Below are 20,117 nucleotides of genomic sequence, written 5' to 3' on the forward strand. Positions count from 1 at the left end.
GCTGCGCATGGAGGAAAAACGTTTTAGCCATTTATTTAGGAAAGGGTTCTTTACAGTAAGAGTGGTTAAGATGTGGAATGCATTGCCACAGGAAGTCGTTATGGCAAACTCTATACCTGCATTTAAAGGGGGCTTAGATGCTTTCCTTGCGTTGAAAGACATCCATGGCTACAATTATTAGGTTATGCCTAATGATGTTGATCCAGGGATTTTATCTGATTGCCATCTGGAGTCAGGAAGGAATTTTTCCCATTTGGGGCTAATTGGATCATGCCTGGTGGGGTTTTTTTCGCCTTCCTCTGGATCAACAGGGGTATGTGGGGGACGGGCTGGAGTTGTACTTTGTACTGGTTGAACTCGATGGACGTATGTCTTTTTTCAGCCAAAATAACTATGTAACTATGTAACACAGACATTTTAAGATTACTCAGAGGCTACTTTATGAAAATGAGTAATTCCATTCTATCTTATGTTCCTTTCAGATTTGGAAATGGATTGAAGAAAAAAATATCCTTTTCATAAGACATCCTGCAATCTGATTGGGTATATGAGGCAAACGCATTTTAGAAAGACAATTACTCTTTTTCAATACAACCAGCCTGATTGTGTTTATTTCACTCAACATATTACTTTTGATAAACAGCTAAAAACATGGCAAAACCATTAGGTGTTCTAAACCACACCAATACCACTACTACTCATAATAATCGTAATGTGAACACAAATAGACCACATAAAGTTCTAACAGCCAAGCACTTGTATTGCATAAAAGGTTTTCAATACATTTTACAGAAAAGACAGGCCTTAATTGGAAAATTACAATAATATTTCACTTTTTCTACAGTTATGTTACACATTGTCTACTATGTCAAACTCTTGTTAAATATAGCAAATCTGTGTGATGCAATGATTCATTTCAAAGTGGGAAAACGGAAAAAAATTGGCGTACTTCCCAGAATGCAAATAGACCACTGTATAATAAATAAAACAGGTAGTTTGAAATTTACTTAAATGGTTATGGTATGATTTCAATAAGAAATAGTCAAAATGCATTTACATGATATCAGCAAGGCCAACGTTTATCATAGGGTGTGTCAGAGCTGGGGCTATAAACAGTACATGAGAGAGGTGTTTTTTGTTGTTGTTCTTTAAATGTAAACCTGTACCTGTAGGGAACTGGCTAATGGACAGAAAACACAGAGTTGTGGTCAATGGATCATATTCAAAATGGGTGACTATTAGCAGTGGGGTTCCACAGGGGTCAGTACTGGGTCCAGTGCTCTTCAATTTATGTATTAATGATCTAGTAGATGCAGTAGAAAGCAATGTTGCTATTTTTGCAGATGATACAAAATTGTGCAGAATCATCAACTCTCAGGGATCTTTCACATTTCAATGTGTGCAGGAGCCGTTCTCCTGCAGGCGTTGAACAGGCTGCGTCGTGTCGTTGGGAATCTGCGGTGCGATGCTGAGTAGCAGAGGTAGTAATTAATGAACCCGTTGGGAAAACGTCGGCTGACGACGTTAGAATGCTCCCGGGTGCGTCGTACCGCAACGCAACGAAACGCAGCGTCTGGTGTCAAAGGTAAAATGAAAGTCTATGGACTTTCATTTTTCCTTAGTCAATGCGTTGAAACGCTGAAAAGGGGCTGTAGTGTGAAAGAGCCCTCAGGAAAATAGTGACATATTGTAATAGGATCTGTTTAGGAAGGCTTTATGGGCACATAATAAATGGCAGATGAAATTCAATGTTAAAAAAAAGGTAAAGTCATGAATTTTGGTCGTACCAATGGTCTAGCACCATATAAAATAAATGGAATACAGATGAGGACATCAAACTTGGAGAAGGACTTAGGAGTACTCATCGACAACAAGTTAAATAATCGTATTCAATGTCAAGCTCCTGCAGCTAAAGCTAATGAAATTTTGGGACGCATTAAAGGGAAAATAAAAACTTGAGATGCTAGCATAATATTGTCCCTGCTTAACTCTCTAGTAAGGCCACACCTGGAATCTGGAATTCAGTTCTGGGCACCACATTACAGGATAGATATTGCCATTTTATAGCAGGTGAGAGACAAGCAACAAAATTGATATGAGGGACGGAAGGTCTCACTTACTTAAGGTTAGATAACCTAGGTTTATTTAGTCTAGAGAAAAGATGCCTTAAAGGGGATCTAATTAACATGTATAAATAAATCAGAGGGCAATATAAAAGCTTGGCGGATGAGCTTTTTGTCCCTAGGCCTTCACAAAGGACTAGAGGACATGATCTGTGTATTGAGGAAAATGTTTTAGCCATTTATTTAGGAAAGGGTTCTTTACAGTAAGAGTGATTAAGATGTGGAATGCTTTGCCACAGGAAGTAGGTATGGCAAATTCTATATCTGCATTTAAAGGGGGCTTAGATGCTTTCCTTGCATTGAAAGACATCCATGGCTATAGTTACTAGGTAATGCCCAGTGGTGTTGACCCAGGGATTTTATCTGGCGGCCATCTGGAGTCGGGAAGGAATTTTTATCCTTGTTGGGGCTAATTGGACCATGCCTTGTAAGGGTTTTTTGCCTTCCTCTGTATCAACAGGGATATGTGAGGGAGCAGGTTGGTGTTGTACTTTGTTTTCTGGTAGAACTTGATGGATGTATGTCTTTTTTTAACCCAGATAACTATGTATGTAGGCAGAAAGCAGTGGCATAGCTAAGAAGCTTTGGGCCCCAGTGCAAGATTTGCATTGGGCCCCCAAGCATTCTTTACATAATAATTCATATGGTGCAAACAAAACCTGGCAAGGACAGCCACAGTACTAGAGGTGCAAAAATGGGATGGTGAACAGTTTGCTAATGATTACTACTATTAAAATCATCTATAGAAGTGATCATTACCAGCACATAACCAATAAAGAGTTAATACTGTGGTTTAGGGAGGGCCCCTCTGCCCCAAGGCCCCGGGTGCGGTCTCAACCTCTTCATTCTCTATCGCTACACCACTGGCAGAAAGTGTGTATGTTAAAGCACAACCTTTAGGGCCTATTTCCACAAGCCGCGAATCATGGCCATTTTCCACATGCAATTTCAGATGCAGCCTTTTGAAATCATAAGGTGGCATCCAAATTGTGTGTGACCAAAAAAAAAAAAAAATTCCGGCTGCAGGTTTCCATAGAATATAACAGTGTAGGGCACAGCTATGAAGATTTGGCTGCAGCTTCACAACAGCATGGGTGCACCCATTGGAAATATGAATGTAATCTCAAGACCATAAAAGGACATAAAAACATGATCATCATGGTTACATATAATGCATGACTTCATAGAGCCTGAGGGATGTTTCACAGTTACATATAACTGCTTCCTCATAGGCAAGAATTAGGCTGAATTCACACTGTGCATGTTATACCAGGCTGGATTTGCACTGTGTGTATAACGCCTGCATTATAATGTGTGTAGACTGCAATGGATACCGTGTACATTGTACCATCCATGTTAATGCAAGGCCTGCATGCAGCAAGTTACAATAGCGTGATTAGTTACTACGCAGTAATTGCAACAGGCCCCTGGAATTATATGGGCTGTGAGTTGACATGCAGAAATATTCGGCAACGCAACTGATGCAGTGTGAAAGGTGCGTGACCCTGAGAGGAACACATACATGATGAACAGGATAAAAAACATTGCACCATAAGTTACATCATCTGGGGCCTCATATCAAGAATCTTCAGGATATTCCCAAACTAGCTTCCCAAACTGAAAAGTTTCAGTCATAGGTGAATATCCATGTATTATGTTAAAGTACTTGATGTAAACACAAAGTCTATGTGCTCTGCAATGAAAATGTGCTCCTGAGCATCAGTCATCTGTGTTGTCAGTAACCTCAGATGGTCACCACATGTAACTGCCATATTACTTCCTTTTAACCACTTCACCACTGAGGGGTTTTACCCCCTGAGCACCAGAGCAATTTTCACCTTTCAGCGCTCCTTCCATTCATTCGTCTATAACTTTATTATTACTTATCGCAATGAAATGAACTATATCTTGTTTTTTTCGCCACCAATTAGGCTTTCTTTAGGTGGGACATTATGCCAAGAATTATTTGGTTCTAAATGTGTTTTAATGGGAAAATAGGAAAAATGTGGGGGAAAAAATAATTATTTTTCAGTTTTCGGCCATTATAGTTTTTAAATAATGCATGCTACTGTAATTAAAACCCATGAAACGTATTTGCCCTTTTGTCCCGGTTATAAAACCATTTAAATTATGTCCCTATCACAATGTTTGGCGCCAATATTTTATTTGGAAATAAAGGTGCATTTTTTTCAGTTTTGCGTCCATCCCTAATTACAAGCCCATAGTTTATAAAGTAACAGTGTTATACCCTCTTGACATAAATATTTAAAAAGTTCAGTTCCTAAGGTAACTATTTATGTATTTTTTTTAATTGTAAATTTTTTAATTTTTTTTTAATTACAAAAAAAAAAAAAAAATGGGGAGTGTGGGAGGTAATGAGTTAATTTTATGTGTAAAAGTCATTTATTTGTATGTGAAAAATGTGTAGGGTGTAGTTTACTATTTGGCCACAAGATGGCCACAGTAACTTTTTGTTTTAATGCGACCTCCAAGCTTCCTTCCGGAAGCTTGGAGGAAGAATAAGGAGGCTGGACACGTGAGTTTTTTCTCACAATGATCGCGCTGCCCATCGGAGAGCAGCTGATCATTGCGGGGCTTAGATCAACAAACGGGAATGGATTTTCCCGTTCATTGATCTCTGGGCGAGCGGGCGGCGGCGTGTTTACTAGCGGCGGGCGGCGTGTTTACTAGCGGGAGCGCGGGCAGCGTCGGGAACGCGGAAAGTACGTGTTTCTCCGTCCCTGGTTTTTAAAGGATGGAAAAAGGGGCGGAGAAATACGTACGCGCGGGGGTAAAGTGGTTAAACCCCTTTCACTCTCAAGATAAAGAAACTTAACTTCTTAGTGACCGGCGACCGTGGCGCCAGCCTCAGGACCGCCTAACGCCGATCGTCATAAATTCTTGTGGTGGGGATTTGCAGGATATCTTGTGTGCCCATGGGCACGCATCTCCGCTTGGATGATGGAGCTCCGCTCCGTCTTCAGTCTCCCAGCGCGATTGTGCTAGCAGACTGTTAGATGGCGAAACCGCCATCTATTTAGTCTGTACAGTGATCTACGGCAGCGCTGTACTGAGGACAGCCGTGTGACACGGCTGTCCCCTCTACAGTAGAGGCTCAGGAGTGGTCGGCTGTCATAGGCTGATGCTTATAACAGCTGATCGCGGTGATTAGCTGGCGGGGGGAGGGAGGGGTAATGAAAATAAAATACCTTTTTTTAGTAGTAAAATAAATAAATAAATAAATAAATATTTGTAAAAAAAAATTTAAACAAACATCCTGAGAGCATCAGTGCCCACTAACAGAAAGCTCTGTTGGTGAGCAGAAAGGGAGGGGGAGGGGGGGGGGAATCACTTGTGTGCTGAGTTGTTGGGCTCTGCAGCGAGGCCTTAAAGCTGCAGTGGCCTAGTTTGTGAAAAATGGCCTGGTCTTTAGGGGGTTTAAGCCCGTGGACCTTAAGTGCTTAAACGCAATGGTGGATAAGTGGGTTGTGGTGTGCATACAACCGGGGGGGGGGGGGGGGGGTTATATGCTTCAATTAACTCCCTGTAAAAATAATGGCACTTACTGCACAGCTGAGCTTTGGATATTGAGATGTGGGAAGAAACCAGAGTGCCCGGGGAAACCCACGCAAACATGGGGCTCTGTGCAGATAGTGCCCTGGCTGGGACTCGAACCAGGAACCCAACACTGACAGGGGAGATCACTAATCACTATGCCACTGTGCTACTCATGCTGGAATATGTATTTAATAATCCTAACATTTGTATAGCGCCTTTCTCCTGTTGGACTCAAAGCGCTCAAGAACTGCAGCCACTAAGGGTGCTCTCAAGTACAGGGCTGTACAGAGGATGCTCAAAGGGGTGGTGTTCAAATTTGAAAAAAGGGCCCTAATCAATCAATCAATCATGCTAACTTGTGTATGTAATACACCCTCTCCACAAAGCAGTATTAAGCAGTCTTAGTCCCTCCCCCCCTTCCTTTATAGCTGTATCATGCAGTCTTTGCTTCTCCTTCTAACCAGGTCTTTTGGCTCCACCCACTCAAATCAGCAGTGATAGGTGCCAACTGTTAGACTCACCGATCATTACTGAGACCTCTGTACCTCTTGATCAGCACCCAGGCTTGTTTTCAGGCAAAAATGACGAAGCTGCCAATATGCAGTGCTTACTAAGCTTTAGTAGGTGCACAATTGCAGTGCCAAAGTGCAGTGGGAGGTAAGAAGCAAAAGTCCAGGTTGTGCTAAGTTGCAGTGGGTGCTGAGGTAACAAAGTACAGTCTGTGGGTGGGTACCAAGGTACCAGTTTGTATTTGGTGTTTATTTGCAGTGGGTGCTAAGCAGTATTGGGTGCTGAATGAGTGGCAGATGGTGATAAACAATAGTGGGTGCCATGTGAGTGCTAATTGGTACAGGGAGCCATGTGAGTGCTGGGTACAGGCCAAGAGTGGGTGCTGGGTGCATGTAGGTGCAGTAGGCAGAATATGAGTGAGTAGATGGTGCCATGTGGGGTCTGGATGTGTGACTTCCATGGGAGAGTACTGGGTCTCATATGGGTTCATACCATGGGTGGGTACTAAGTACTATTTGGTTGCCAGCCATGGAAGGGTACTAGGTGCATATAATGGCTTGGAAACTTGATGCTGTGTGAGTACTGGGTGCCATGTGGGTGTTTATTATGGGTGTATCTGGTGTCATGTGGGTCCTGGCTATATGGGTGGGTATCAAATATTATGAGGTCACTATAGTAGCTGGGGGGGGGTCAGTGCTGGAGGAAGGGTAGGTCACTGTGGGTGTTTGGGGGGAGAGGACACTGAGGGTGCCGGAGGGCCACCCTGCAGTGTTAGGAAATCTTGTCCAAGGACGTCTTACTGAATAGGTGCTGACCGTAACCAGGATCCAAACCCTGGTCTCCCATGTCAAAGGCAAAGCCTTAGCAACAACAGTTTATTATGTGTATATCTATGCTTTACTAGCTATAATCACAGGGGGCATATTAAAGTAGCAAAGGTCTCTTGTTATATCCTGTGTCTGTAAAGGAAGCTATGAATAAAACATTGCATTATTGGTGGTATTGGTGGCCAAGAACCATTAGCCTTGATGTCTTCTGATTAATATCTGTTTCTCCTGCATTCTCTATAGCTGCATAAGGAAGACGCATAATAGACCTCATGCACTTATTTGTAATTATAGAATACTTTCCGTAATAGCTACTCAATTTTTCATCTTATTTTAGGAATAATAAACTGCAAAAAGTAGGAGCTTTTGTTATGCTGTTTTCACACCTGAATGTGCTTAGATATGCACATATCCACACACTAAAATGTCTTTGTTTTTTTCAATGAACAGACCTGAACTGAGGGCGCTCCTTTTACTTGAACTCTCCATAGTCCTGCCTGTTGTCGTTTTACCTTCACATCCCTTCCTGGCACTAATAACCAATAACCGTGGGGCAGCACGGTGGCGTAGTGGTTAGCTCTCTCGCCTTGCAGCGCTGGGTCCCTGGTTCGAATCCCAGCCAGGGCACTATCTGCAAAGAGTTTGTATGTTCTCTCCATGTCTGCGTGGGTTTCCTCCGGGCACTCCGGTTTCCTCCCACATTCCAAAAACATACGGATAAGTTAATTGGCTCCCCCTAAAAAAAATTGGCCCTAGACTACAGTACTTACACTACATAATATAGACATATGGCAATGGTAGGGATTAGATTGTGAGCTCCTTTGAGGGACAGTTAGTGACAAGATATAAATATATATACACTGTACAGCGCTGCGTAATATGTCGGCGCTATATAAATACTAAAATAATAATAATAATAATAATCTACATCAACTTCACTGTCCCAATTTGTCATTGTTAGCCCTCCACATAACTCCTGTTATTCCATCATTATCCTAATCCTAAAGGGAGAGGGTGTTCAATCAATACTCACTACAGCCATGTGAAAATCACTCAAGGGTGTTCCAGGCAGGGCCGCCTCTTAAACTGTCCCTGGATATCAGAAAATGTACATGCAGCTAATTGACGCACAAGCCATACTTATACAGAGAGGAGTAGAAAGACTTCAAATAGAGACTGCACATTGCATAAACTACATCCAATTGAACATAGATTTCTGCAAATAATGTTAAAACAATTACAACTAAACTCTCCTCCCAAAATGTTAAATTTTGTGCTAGAAACATTGGCCCATATGCCATTATCTTTTTCTTCTCAACTTTCTCCTAGGTGGTACAACTTGTCAATAAAATACCTTTTAAACCACCAGCAAGCAAAAAAAGAAAAAAAAAAATACTCAAAATAATTTTAATAGTACTTTTTCACCTACTTTTTGGTACTTTTTCAGTTGATAGCATTGAAATGTTATTTAAAAAAAAAAAAAGATGAAAAATTATCTCCTCGGAGAAAACTCAGGAGAAAAAGTCAATTGCCTATGGGGCAGTGTGCTTTACAATATAAGACTAGTGTTGGAGTACTTTCTTATAACTAACTAGTGCCGGGTTGTCACTAACAAGTGATCTAATGATTGTGTAGATTTGATTTGAAACATGTATTAGAAAAGTGAGCTTAATCATGTCTATATCTGAATATTCATCTTGCCCATAATATCTGAGTCTATAGCCCTTATTCAATTCATTTTTTCTCCTAAGTTTTCTCTTAGGTGATTTTTTTTCAAACCTTATCAATAAATGCCATTTAAACCACCAGGAATAACATAAATAATAATAATAATAGAAATAATAATAATAACAATAATAATACTTTTTCCCCTACTTAATTTCAGTTGCAGAGTCAGTGGCATAGCTAGAGATTATGGGTCCCCATAACAAAATTAGATATTCTTAAGCAACGCTACCTGTCCCTACCCTATAAATAGGAGTTGACTGGTCAATTTACATTCTTATGCAATGCATTCTGTTTATAGTTCATGAGCACTGAGACAAACTCAGAGGGTGGAGCAACAAAGCAAAGTTAGTAGTGAACACATCAAGTGTCTCCTGGGCCCACTCTTCTCCAGGGCCTGTAGCAGTTGCTATGGCTGCTATGGCTATTGCTACACCTCAGTGCAGAGTGTTGAAAATTATTTTAAAGAAGATAAATAATTATTTTCCAGGAGAAAATGGAAAACAATAAGTGAATTGAATAATGATCTTTATGTTTATTTTCATACATACAGACCACCAGAAGTGCCAATTATCTACTAAAGTACCTTCTATCCTATAACAACAGCTCATACATGGCTATACGACTTCCTTCAGGCTACCTTCATTTGGTGAGTTTCTCTTCCTGTCTCCCAGTTAAACTTGTATCACATATTCTCTCAAATCCACTGCCTACCCTTTTTTGCTCTATGCCTTAAATATTCACTAAAACCACATCAGAATCAGAATCAGAATCAGAATCAGAATCAGTTTTATTTCGCCAAGTACAGCAAGAGCCATAATCGGAATTATTTGTGGTACACATGGCATAGACAGATACAACAGCACATACAATTTGAAATGCAGTAATCAGATATACAGAGGAGGCAGCGACGGGGACCAGCTGTCGGCCCGGCAATTATGAGTGCAGGCCGGACTGGGGAAAGTCAGAGTTCAGTGACCGAACGGCCTGGGGAAAGAAGGTGTTCTTCCGCCTGGTGGTTTTGGATGGTATAGTCCTGAAGCGGCGGCCCAACGGGAGGAGCCTGAAGTAGTGGCTGCCAGGGTGAGAGGGGTCACGGGAGATCATGGTGGCCCTCTTACTCAATCTAGCGGAGTGGAGGAGATCAAGAGGTGGAAGAGGAGACCCGATGATTCTCTCTGCATCAGCTATGACCCTCTGCAGTTTATGTTTATCACTGGCCGATGCACCCGCGTACCAAACAATGACTGAGGAGCAGAGGATGGATTCTATGGTGGCGGTATAGAAGCTGGCCAGCAGCTCCCGTGGCATGCCAAATCTCTTCAGTTGGCGCAGGAAGAACAGCCTCTGTTGGGATTTCTTTTGAATTTTAGTGGTGTTCTGCCCCCATTTCAGATTATTGGTGAGAGTCGTGCCAAGGAACCGAACCGATGACACTATAGAAACTTCTGTTCCTCCAATGAGGACAGGCGAGGGGGGGGGAGGGTTCCTCCTGAAGTCTACAACTAGTTCAACAGTCTTTGCAGTGTTGAGAACTAGGTTGTTCTCCCTGCACCAATTGCATATTCTCTCGACCTCGCTCCGGTATTCATGCTCTCCGTTGCTTCCAATTAGGCCAATAATGGTGGTGTCATCCGCAAATTTGATGACCTTCACAGAGTCAGCGGATGAGATACAGTCGTTGGTATAAAGGGAGAACAGTAGAGGTGACAGAACACAGCCTTGTGGAGCCCCAGTATTGGTGGTTCGAATGCTGGAGTAATAGTTGCCGAGCTTCACCTGTTGTGTTCTATTTGTCAGGAAGTCCTTGATCCATGCTCGGAGAGTGGGATCAACTCCGAGCTGTGTCAGATTGGTGATCAGGATGTCAGGGCAGATCGTGTTGAACGCTGAGCTAAAGTCTAGGAACAGGATCCTGGCATAGGAGGCCGGCCTGTCTAAGTGCTCAGTGATGTGTGCCACGCTGACATTGATGGCATCCTCCACGGATCTGTTTGCCCTATATGCAAATTGGAGCGGGTCTAAAAGGGCGTCTGTGGACCTCTTCAGGTGGGCAAGGACCAGCCGCTCGAGGAGCTTCATGATGTTAGAGGTTAGGGCCACTGGGCGGAAGTTATTGTGCTCGGAACTGCCTGTTTTTTTTGGGACTGGTACAATTATGGACCTCTTGAAACAGGAGGGGACTGTACCATCAGATAATGACTGCTTAAACAAGGAGGTGAGCACAGGGGCTAGCTGATCGGCGCAGGTTCGCAGGCAGACAGACGACACTCCGTCCGGGCCGGAAGATTTCCTGGGATTCAGCTTCCGGAGGTGCCGGAGTACCTCGGATTCCCGAACAGCGCTAGGAGCCAGGGCGCCGAGTACGTCAGAGGTCGATGTGGATTTGCCTACGGGCTGGTTGGAATGTTGCTCGAACCTGCAGTAGAACTCATTGAGCTCCTCCGCCAGTCGAGGGCTCGGGGTCGCCGTTTGGGATGTTGGTTTGAAGTTTGTGGCTGCTCTCAGGCCCTTCCATACTTCCCGTGTGTTGGTGGACTGGAGGCAGAGCCCCAGCTTCTCAGCGTAGGCCCTCTTTGCCGATCGCAGTTCTCTTTTCAGGGCGAGCCTAGCTTCTCTGAATTCCTCTAAGGAGCCAGACCTGTGCGCCTCCTCTTTGCGTTTCCGAAGTCGGCGAAGCCTGTCGTTGAACCAGGGCTTGTTGTTGGGGTAGACCCTGAAGGACTTGGACGGGATACACGCTTCTTCGCAGAAGGTGATGTAGGAGGAGATGTTCTCGGCCCATTCATCAAGGGTAGGTGCCTCCAGAGCCGTCCAGTCGGTGGTTTCAAAGCAAGCTTGGAGCTGCAGTTTGGCGTCTGCAGTCCATTTTTTGACGGTTTTGGTGATGGGCTTTGAAGTCTCTAGGAGCCTCCTGTAGGAGGGGATCAGGTGTACTGTGTTGTGGTCAGAGTTTCCCAGGGGGGCTCCTTGGGTGGCTTTGTAGGCGTTCTTGTGAACCGTGTAGCAGTGATCCAGGGTGTTACCGCTCCTGGTAGGGCAGGTGATGTGCTGCTTGTAGAGGGGCCTCACGTGCCGAAGGTTCGCCTTATTGAAGTCGCCCAAGATGATGAACAGGGCCTCTGGGAGGGCTGTTTCCCACCGCGAGATACAGTCACTGAGTACATGCAGGGCGGACTTGGAGCATGCATCGGGTGGAATATAGACCCCAACGAGGACAAGGGAAGAGAATTCCCTCGGAGAGTACCGGGGCCTGCAGTTTATGGCAAGGAGCTCAACGTCTGGGGTGCAGGCCTTGTGGAGAGTGGTGGTGTTGGAGCACCAGGAGGTGTTTATGTAAAAGCAGATTCCGCCGCCTCTCGTTTTCCCAGAGAGGGCTGCATCACGGTCTGCTCTTAGGAGACACCAAGAGGGGGAGTGCAGGTGAACCTGGTGCTCCCACCACCTTTCACCCACACTGCCTCTAAATGCTGAAAGTAAAACACAAGATTGCTTGTGATTTGCATTACACAATATCACCTGCCTGGCTGGTCTGCTGATAATGTGCCTTTACTGCTCCTGAGTATGTGAATCAGCTGGTTTGACCATATTAGACCATGATTTAAACACCACTGAAGTTAGAATGATCAGCAGGACAGCCAGGTAATTGGTATTGCTTAATAAATATAACAGCATCTATCTCCTGCTCACCACAGGGTAACTTTAAAAGTTAGGCTAAATGTTCAATTGACTTTTTAGGCTACAAGCAAACTTTTGAAATATGCGTGTCTCACAAATCTTACTAGCCAGCCATATGTCGTCTTCATTTTGGCGTAATCACAATTTCATTTCCGAAGATTTGGTCCTAAACTTTGCTTGTGCTGGCGACGAATAAATGTTTAAGTAAATCTACTCTGTCCTTTGGTATAAGTCATGTTCAAATAATTAATTCAAAGCACAAAAGCCCCTGGCTGTCAGGCTATTAAAATGCAATCTGTTAAGACTCTGTGTATGCCAAGCAACATCACCCTTGTAAAAATGGGAAAACAGAAGGCTAAGCAAACACAGCTATGTGTTGCATCCAAGGAAAATATCCCAGAATTACAACAAAGTATCATTCCTGTTGATTTGTGAGGTGGTCTTCATGTATATGGGCTAATAAAACAAAGAATAGATTAGTAAAGTGAGACGCAGAAGTGATAGCAGCTGGCTTGTCGTTAGCGCTGGGACTCTGCGTAATAATAACCAGACAATGGGCACTACATCATAATTAAAACTTTTTTTTTTTACTTTTGCACTGAGACAACATCCCTTTACTGAGATTAAACCATAATATTTATCAACAAACCTTCCTCTTTCTTCTTCTCAATATGCCCTCCACTTTCTATGTTTAGAAAAAATCCTAGAAATGAATAATCAAGGGGCTCGAGTCATATCTAAAGGTACCAATAGTATGTCAGAGCCTTGAAAATGACCATCTTAAGACAGCACAGCTGCAAGTTAGGTAGTCATAACAGGTGACTGTCACAGGCTATTTATTGTTGGAATGGCACAGAATCACATTGGTACAGGTCTTCTTTTACATCCAGTTTTAACCTTGCTCAGAGAAAAAAATAGATCAGCTATTTGGAATTTCTGGCTATTGTTGCTCCTGGACATCTTTCCTCCTCCACATCCCTCCTTTGTAGGTATAAACATACATGTTCAGTTGAGATGCTTTGCCCTGAGGGTATACACATTGTGCCTGCATCTGCCTAGTTATATTATCTAACCATTAGTCATAAGTGTGTGCTAAACATTACTGTTAAACTGAAAAGATTCTGTTCCTTCTAATTTGCCTTCTGTATAGAATAAAAAACAACCTAGATGGGCATTTATGATCATAGAAGGGCTGGCAGCTTTAAACATCTTTGAGGACAGTTAAGGTGGCCACTAATGGTCCAATTTCTAGCAAAAAAATCATTTGAGCGATCAGATAATTCTGATCGGAAGAAAAATCGTTCACTGCACCACCAATGAACCAATCTTTGCTTCCTACCTATCACAACCAATAAGAAAATCTAAATTTTGGTTTGACAGAAATCCAAACGGACGACTATTTTTATAATCCTTCGTAATGCCCATCAACTGAGATTAATTACAACCAATCTAATCAGAATTTCTGATCGCTAGAACGATTTTTAGTTAGAGATTTAACCGTTAGTGTCCACCTTTAGATGATGCCTGTGCAACAGACCTATCTCTTGTGTTGGCAGACAGAGGCATTTAAATCACATCTGTTTAAAGAATCTCTGCCCCTAGGTTTAGCTGATCAACCTCATGAAAGAGTTGAATGCAGTAACAAGGATATCTGCAACAGATACAGTTCCCCATACAATCTTTAAAGGGGTTCTTTCGCAAATGAGGAAAAAAATAAAAAGTGGTTTACGGTATGTATAAACTATTAAACACCCTTCTAAAATAGTGTAAACATTTAAAAAAAATAAATGGTTACATCAATACAACATGTAATGTAATACACTTGGTTGATGCACACATGCTTTTTCTCTGATTATAGTTAGCATTGCATTTCTTTCTTCTGAGGGCAGGTAGTGAGTGGCTTGTTTTAGGAGGTGAGAGCCCTGGAGCAGGCTATTTGCGCCTGTCCGCCCCTTATGTGTCGCGCCCAGGTTATGCGCATATAGCAGAACGCAATGGACGTTGAGGTAAGTGCCTGTTTTTAATCCTGGGAGGCGTGTGCGGGCGGCTCTTCCCGGCGCTGGCCACGCTGGGGAGATCGCCTGCACCCCCTGGCCTCCACCTCCGGGGTGCCGCTGTGTGGGTTCCAGGCGGTGAGAGTGCCTGGGACCCCCGCGGCCCCCCGGTTGTATGGGGGCAATGGGAAGCCTCCTCGTGGCGCCCCTGGATAGTGCTATATAGCATGAACTAATTCCCGCAGGGCGATTGTTTTGCGGTTTTTGGTTTTGACCCTGCATATTTAGGCATGCGAAAGCAAATGCTTACTTGCATGAGCAATGTCTCGTGATTAGCCAATAGGCCAAATTTGCAAAGCCAGATTTGTCAGGTTCACTTGGTTGATGCACACATGCTTTTTCTCTGATTATAGTTAGCATTGCATTTCTTTCTTCTGAGGGCAGGTAGTGAGTGGCTTGTTTTAGGAGGTGAGAGCCCTGGAGCAGGCTATTTGCGCCTGTCCGCCCCTTATGTGTCGCGCCCAGGTTATGCGCATATAGCAGAACGCAATGGACGTTGAGGTAAGTGCCTGTTTTTAATCCTGGGAGGTGTGTGCGGGCGGCTCTTCCCGGCGCTGGCCACGCTGGGGAGATCGCCTGCACCCCCTGGCCTCCACCTCCGGGGTGCCGCTGTGTGGGTTCCAGGCGGTGAGAGTGCCTGGGACCCCCGCGGCCCCCCGGTTGTATGGGGGCAATGGGAAGCCTCCTCGTGGCGCCCCTGGATAGTGCTATATAGCATGAACTAATTCCCGCAGGGCGATTGTTTTGCGGTTTTTGGTTTTGACCCTGCATATTTAGGCATGCGAAAGCAAATGCTTATTTGCATGAGCAATGTCTCGTGATTAGCCAATAGGCCAAATTTGCAAAGCCAGATTTGTCAGGTTCACTTGGTTGATGCACACATGCTTTTTCTCTGATTATAGTTAGCATTGCATTTCTTTCTTCTGAGGGCAGGTAGTGAGTGGCTTGTTTTAGGAGGTGAGAGCCCTGGAGCAGGCTATTTGCGCCTGTCCGCCCCTTATGTGTCGCGCCCAGGTTATGCGCATATAGCAGAACGCAATGGACGTTGAGGTAAGTGCCTGTTTTTAATCCTGGGAGGTGTGTGCGGGCGGCTCTTCCCGGCGCTGGCCACGCTGGGGAGATCGCCTGCACCCCCTGGCCTCCACCTCCGGGGTGCCGCTGTGTGGGTTCCAGGCGGTGAGAGTGCCTGGGACCCCCGCGGCCCCCCGGTTGTATGGGGGCAATGGGAAGCCTCCTCGTGGCGCCCCTGGATAGTGCTATATAGCATGAACTAATTCCCGCAGGGCGATTGTTTTGCGGTTTTTGGTTTTGACCCTGCATATTTAGGCATGCGAAAGCAAATGCTTATTTGCATGAGCAATGTCTCGTGATTAGCCAATAGGCCAAATTTGCAAAGCCAGATTTGTCAGGTTCACTTGGTTGATGCACACATGCTTTTTCTCTGATTATAGTTAGCATTGCATTTCTTTCTTCTGAGGGCAGGTAGTGAGTGGCTTGTTTTAGGAGGTGAGAGCCCTGGAGCAGGCTATTTGCGCCTGTCCGCCCCTTATGTGTCGCGCCCAGGTTATGCGCATATAGCAGAACGCAATGGACGTTGAGGTAAGTGCCTGTTTTTAATCCTGGGAGGTGTGTGCGGGCGGCTCTTCCCGGCGCTGGCCACGCTGGGGAGATCGCCTGCACCCCCTGGCCTCCACCTCCGGGGTGCCGCTGTGTGGGTTCCAGGCGGTGAGAGTGCCTGGGACCCCCGCGGCCCCCCGGTTGTATGGGGGCAATGGGAAGCCTCCTCGTGGCGCCCCTGGATAGTGCTATATAGCATGAACTAATTCCCGCAGGGCGATTGTTTTGCGGTTTTTGGTTTTGACCCTGCATATTTAGGCATGCGAAAGCAAATGCTTTATTTGCATGAGCAATGTCTCGTGATTAGCCAATAGGCCAAATTTGCAAAGCCAGATTTGTCAGGTTCACTTGGTTGATGCACACATGCTTTTTCTCTGATTATAGTCAACATGTAATGTAAACAGTGATGGATGGCGGACTGGGAGGCTAATCCATTTGTTAGGGGTGTTTTTTTTTACTTTCATTTCACAACCATAACTCCTGCCTACCTAGTTTTCAGTGGTATAATCCACTCCTGGCAGGAATCACCGTTATAGCTGTAACAGCTGAACTCCGCTGAGCTCCTCAGCATGTGTTTACATTATTGCTAGGCAACCAGACGGTCTGTGCAGAGAGTCGTTTGTGCAAAGAGTCATAAGCTGCTGGGAGAATCAGCCAGAATCAGTCCCATCTACACCATATGATTCTTTGTCAGATTTGATTCAATTTGATCGATTCATTGATTCGATTTGATTCAATCTGACATGTCCGATTCAAGATTCGATTCAATTTGCACAAACGACTCTCTGTACAGACCGTTTGGTTGCCTAGCAATAATATAAAGACATGCTGAGGAGCTCAGCAGGGCTCAGCTGTTACAGCTATAACGGTGATTCCTGCCAGAAGTGGATTATACTACTGAAAACTAGGTAGGCAGGAGTTATGGTTGTGAAATGAAAGTAAAAAAAAAACACCCCTAACAAATGGATTAGCCTCCCAGTCCGTCATCCGTCACTGTTTACATTACATGTTGTATTGATGAAACCATTCATTTAAAAAAAAAACTTTTTACACTATTTTAGAAGGATGTTTAATAGTTTATGCATAAACCACTTTTTATTTTTTTCCTCATTCGCAAAAGAATTAAACAGAACACACGATACAATTTTCTGACAGATTTACTGTCACATCGACTATTTCCAACAGGTACAATCTGATTTCCGATTGATCTTTCCATTCACTTATATGGAAAATCAATTGGAAAATCGATTGGAAAATCAGATTGGACCTGTTGGAAATAGTAAATCTCTCAGAAAATTGTATCGTGTGTACCTAGCATTAAGCAGTTGCTCTGATCACGTCTTTGTTTACAGAGTTGAAATGCTCTGCTGACTGCACAACAGAGGTTTTATGAATACAGAAGAGACATAAACTGAAATACTGTAAAACTTTTTATGCTGTCATAATATTTAACCCTTTCTACCTTATCCAAGTGACAGGACTACCTCAAATGTGTCACTACGAATCAAGCAACTGATGTAAGATGCTACAAAAAGTAACCTTACACAGCGCATGTTTTATTTATTTATTTTTTGATGGTAAGGTTGCTTGCCATAATGCTTGCAATGACTGGGGTTGGTTAAGGTCATAAGAAGACAATAGCGTATCCAAAAATACATAAGCCTGGTTTCAACAATCTTTCCTCTGAGAAAAGACAACCATCCCATTACTAATTTTACATTACACAAAAATAAACCATGACTTTTGCAGATGCTCAGAGCTATAATTATTATCGATTAAAGAAAGCCAGACAATTTCTATTGTCTCTTTTTCCCCAAAGCCCGACCAAGGCTGAAACAGGAGTAGGAATGAGGAGCAAGCACTCTTCCACTTACCAGCACTCAATGTGACAGATGCACATCACTGTGTTCTTTTTTTCTTCTCTTAAGCTTCTTTTTCATGCTAGTTGGAAGCAGATACCTACAGCTCCTCCACAGAAAAACCTTACTAAATGTGCTCTTTCTCTAGGCACCACTAACACATCTACCATGCATGCTAATGCAGCAGGCTGATTGGACTCTGACAGTAATCTACTAGCTGGTTGTCTCATATTTCTCCTTCATGATATTTTGCAGCTCTAATTAGTTCCCTTTCATCTAAAAACAGTACACACTAAAGGTGGCCATACACTGGCCCGATTTGCGGCAGTTTCGACAGCAGATTCGATCACTGGGATCGAATCTGCTGCCAATCGTTCGCGCAACACGCACCCGCCGATCCGATTTCCTCCCGAAATCGGATCGGTCCGTCGATCGCGCCGTGCGGGAAATTACCCTCGATCGCCCGCGGGTAGGGAGCGCGTCGCTAGCGGCGGCCGATCCGATCAGGTATACATTACCTGAGGCTGGCTCCCGGGCATCCCGTCCGTCACTGCTCCTGTCATGGCGCCTCCGGCATCCTCGCATAACTTCCGCTGTCATGCCAGTGACAGCGGAAGTACAACTAGAGGGCGCTCTATTTGAACTTCCGCTGTCACTGGTGTGATAGCTTAAGTTCTATGCGGATGCCGGAGCCGGAGGTGCCACATGACGGGGACATCACGCCCGGGAGCCAGCCTCAGGTAATGTATACCGGCGGGGGGAGCGGCGGTAGCACCACCACAACAGATTGTGATCGGTTTCAGGCTGAAATCGATTCACAATCTGTTTGCAGGAAAGGCAGCCATACGATCCCTCTCTGATCAGATTCGATCAGATAGGGATCTGTCAGCTGGTCGATCTGATGGCACATCGACCAGTGTATGGCTGCCTTAACACCCTTCTCAAATCCCTTAATTGGATTCCCACTAAACAATGAATCACCTACAAGATCCTTCAAGCTCTCCACTCATCATCATTTCGTCTCTGGTCTCCACCAAACGTAGTATATATCATACATTTGCTAAAAAGCCAGTTTCAGTCTAAACACTCTAATACTGTAACTGTGGTTTGTTATAATAAGCTGTAGTAAGCATACAGTAGCCCAGCTAATTAGAAATAACAGCTTTGCTTTAGCACGTTGGTTGCTTTTTTTGATAGTTTTCGGTTGCCTTTGCACGATTTATTGCCACTGGGTAAATTAAATATCTTTGTGTTATATCATGAACAGTGATTTATAACTGCATTGATGTATGCACACTTATGTAAAATCTTACTTACAAATGCGTCTCCTTTATCATATCAGAAGCATGTGATTAACCCTTTCTTCACGCATCTCATAAATGTAAAGCAAAACAGGTGACTTTATATATTTACATAAGGTAGGAACACGTAAAAAACGGTTGTGTGCTCTTTTCTGCCATGGATTACATACTCTATGTGTAATAATGTAATACTCTATTGTATACATTACTTTAAACTCAGAAGCAGGGGCGTACCTAGAAATTCCCGGGCCCCCCTGCAAAAAAAAAAAAAAATCCGCCCCCCCCCCCCCCCAGAGCCCGCTCAGGGAGTTTTGGGGGGCAGGAGGGGTTGCAGCATAAGAAGAGAGTGTGGCAGATTGGTAGGGAGGGAACGGTGGGGAGGGGGGAAATTTCCCCCCCCCTCCCTCACCTCGGGCTCTCCTCTCAGTGCTCCCCCTCCTGTAATCATTGGTGGCAGCAGCAGCGGCGGCAGGCTGAAGCTGAACACATTACCTCCTTCTTGCCCGAGGTCTTCCGTTCTCTAAGCACAACTTCCTGTTTACACAGGAAGTTGCTCTTAGAGATCGGAAGACCTCCAGCGAGAAGGAGGTAATGTGTTCAGCATGCCGCCGCCGCTGCTGCTGCCGCTGCCACCAATGATTGCAGGAGGGGGAGCGCTGAGAGGAGAGCCCAAGGTGAGGGGGGGGGGATTTCCACCCTCCCCACCGATCTGCCACACTCTCCTCTTATGCTGCGACCCCTCCTGCCCCCGCGATGGCAGGGGTCGCATCCCCTATTGTTACGCCAGTGCTCAGAAGAACTATCTAAGTTTACAGTGTAAACACTGCATAACACCTGTGCCCAGGGCCGGTTCTCACATGAAGCA

The 20,117-nt window shown here is 44.4% G+C and overlaps 1 protein-coding gene across 16 annotated transcripts in view; it reads right to left on the reverse strand.

The window, feature by feature from the left end:
* The window catches only part of LINGO2 (leucine rich repeat and Ig domain containing 2), a 2,118,418-nt gene that overhangs the window by 103,934 nt on the left and 1,994,367 nt on the right, over positions 1-20,117 (reverse strand). Inside the window, exon 1 of one of the 16 annotated variants that reach the window (XM_068234668.1) lies at positions 17,967-18,056. The exons of the other annotated variants lie outside the window; for them this stretch is intronic. Coding sequence (XP_068090769.1) covers positions 17,967-17,992 — 26 coding nt within the window. The 5' untranslated portion in view covers positions 17,993-18,056. Of the gene's footprint in view, positions 1-17,966; positions 18,057-20,117 lie in introns of those variants that run through there. 16 annotated transcript variants of the gene reach the window in all.

This window comes from Hyperolius riggenbachi, chromosome 1, assembly GCF_040937935.1.
Source record: "Hyperolius riggenbachi isolate aHypRig1 chromosome 1, aHypRig1.pri, whole genome shotgun sequence".
In the NCBI taxonomy this organism is placed as follows: domain Eukaryota; kingdom Metazoa; phylum Chordata; class Amphibia; order Anura; family Hyperoliidae; genus Hyperolius; species Hyperolius riggenbachi.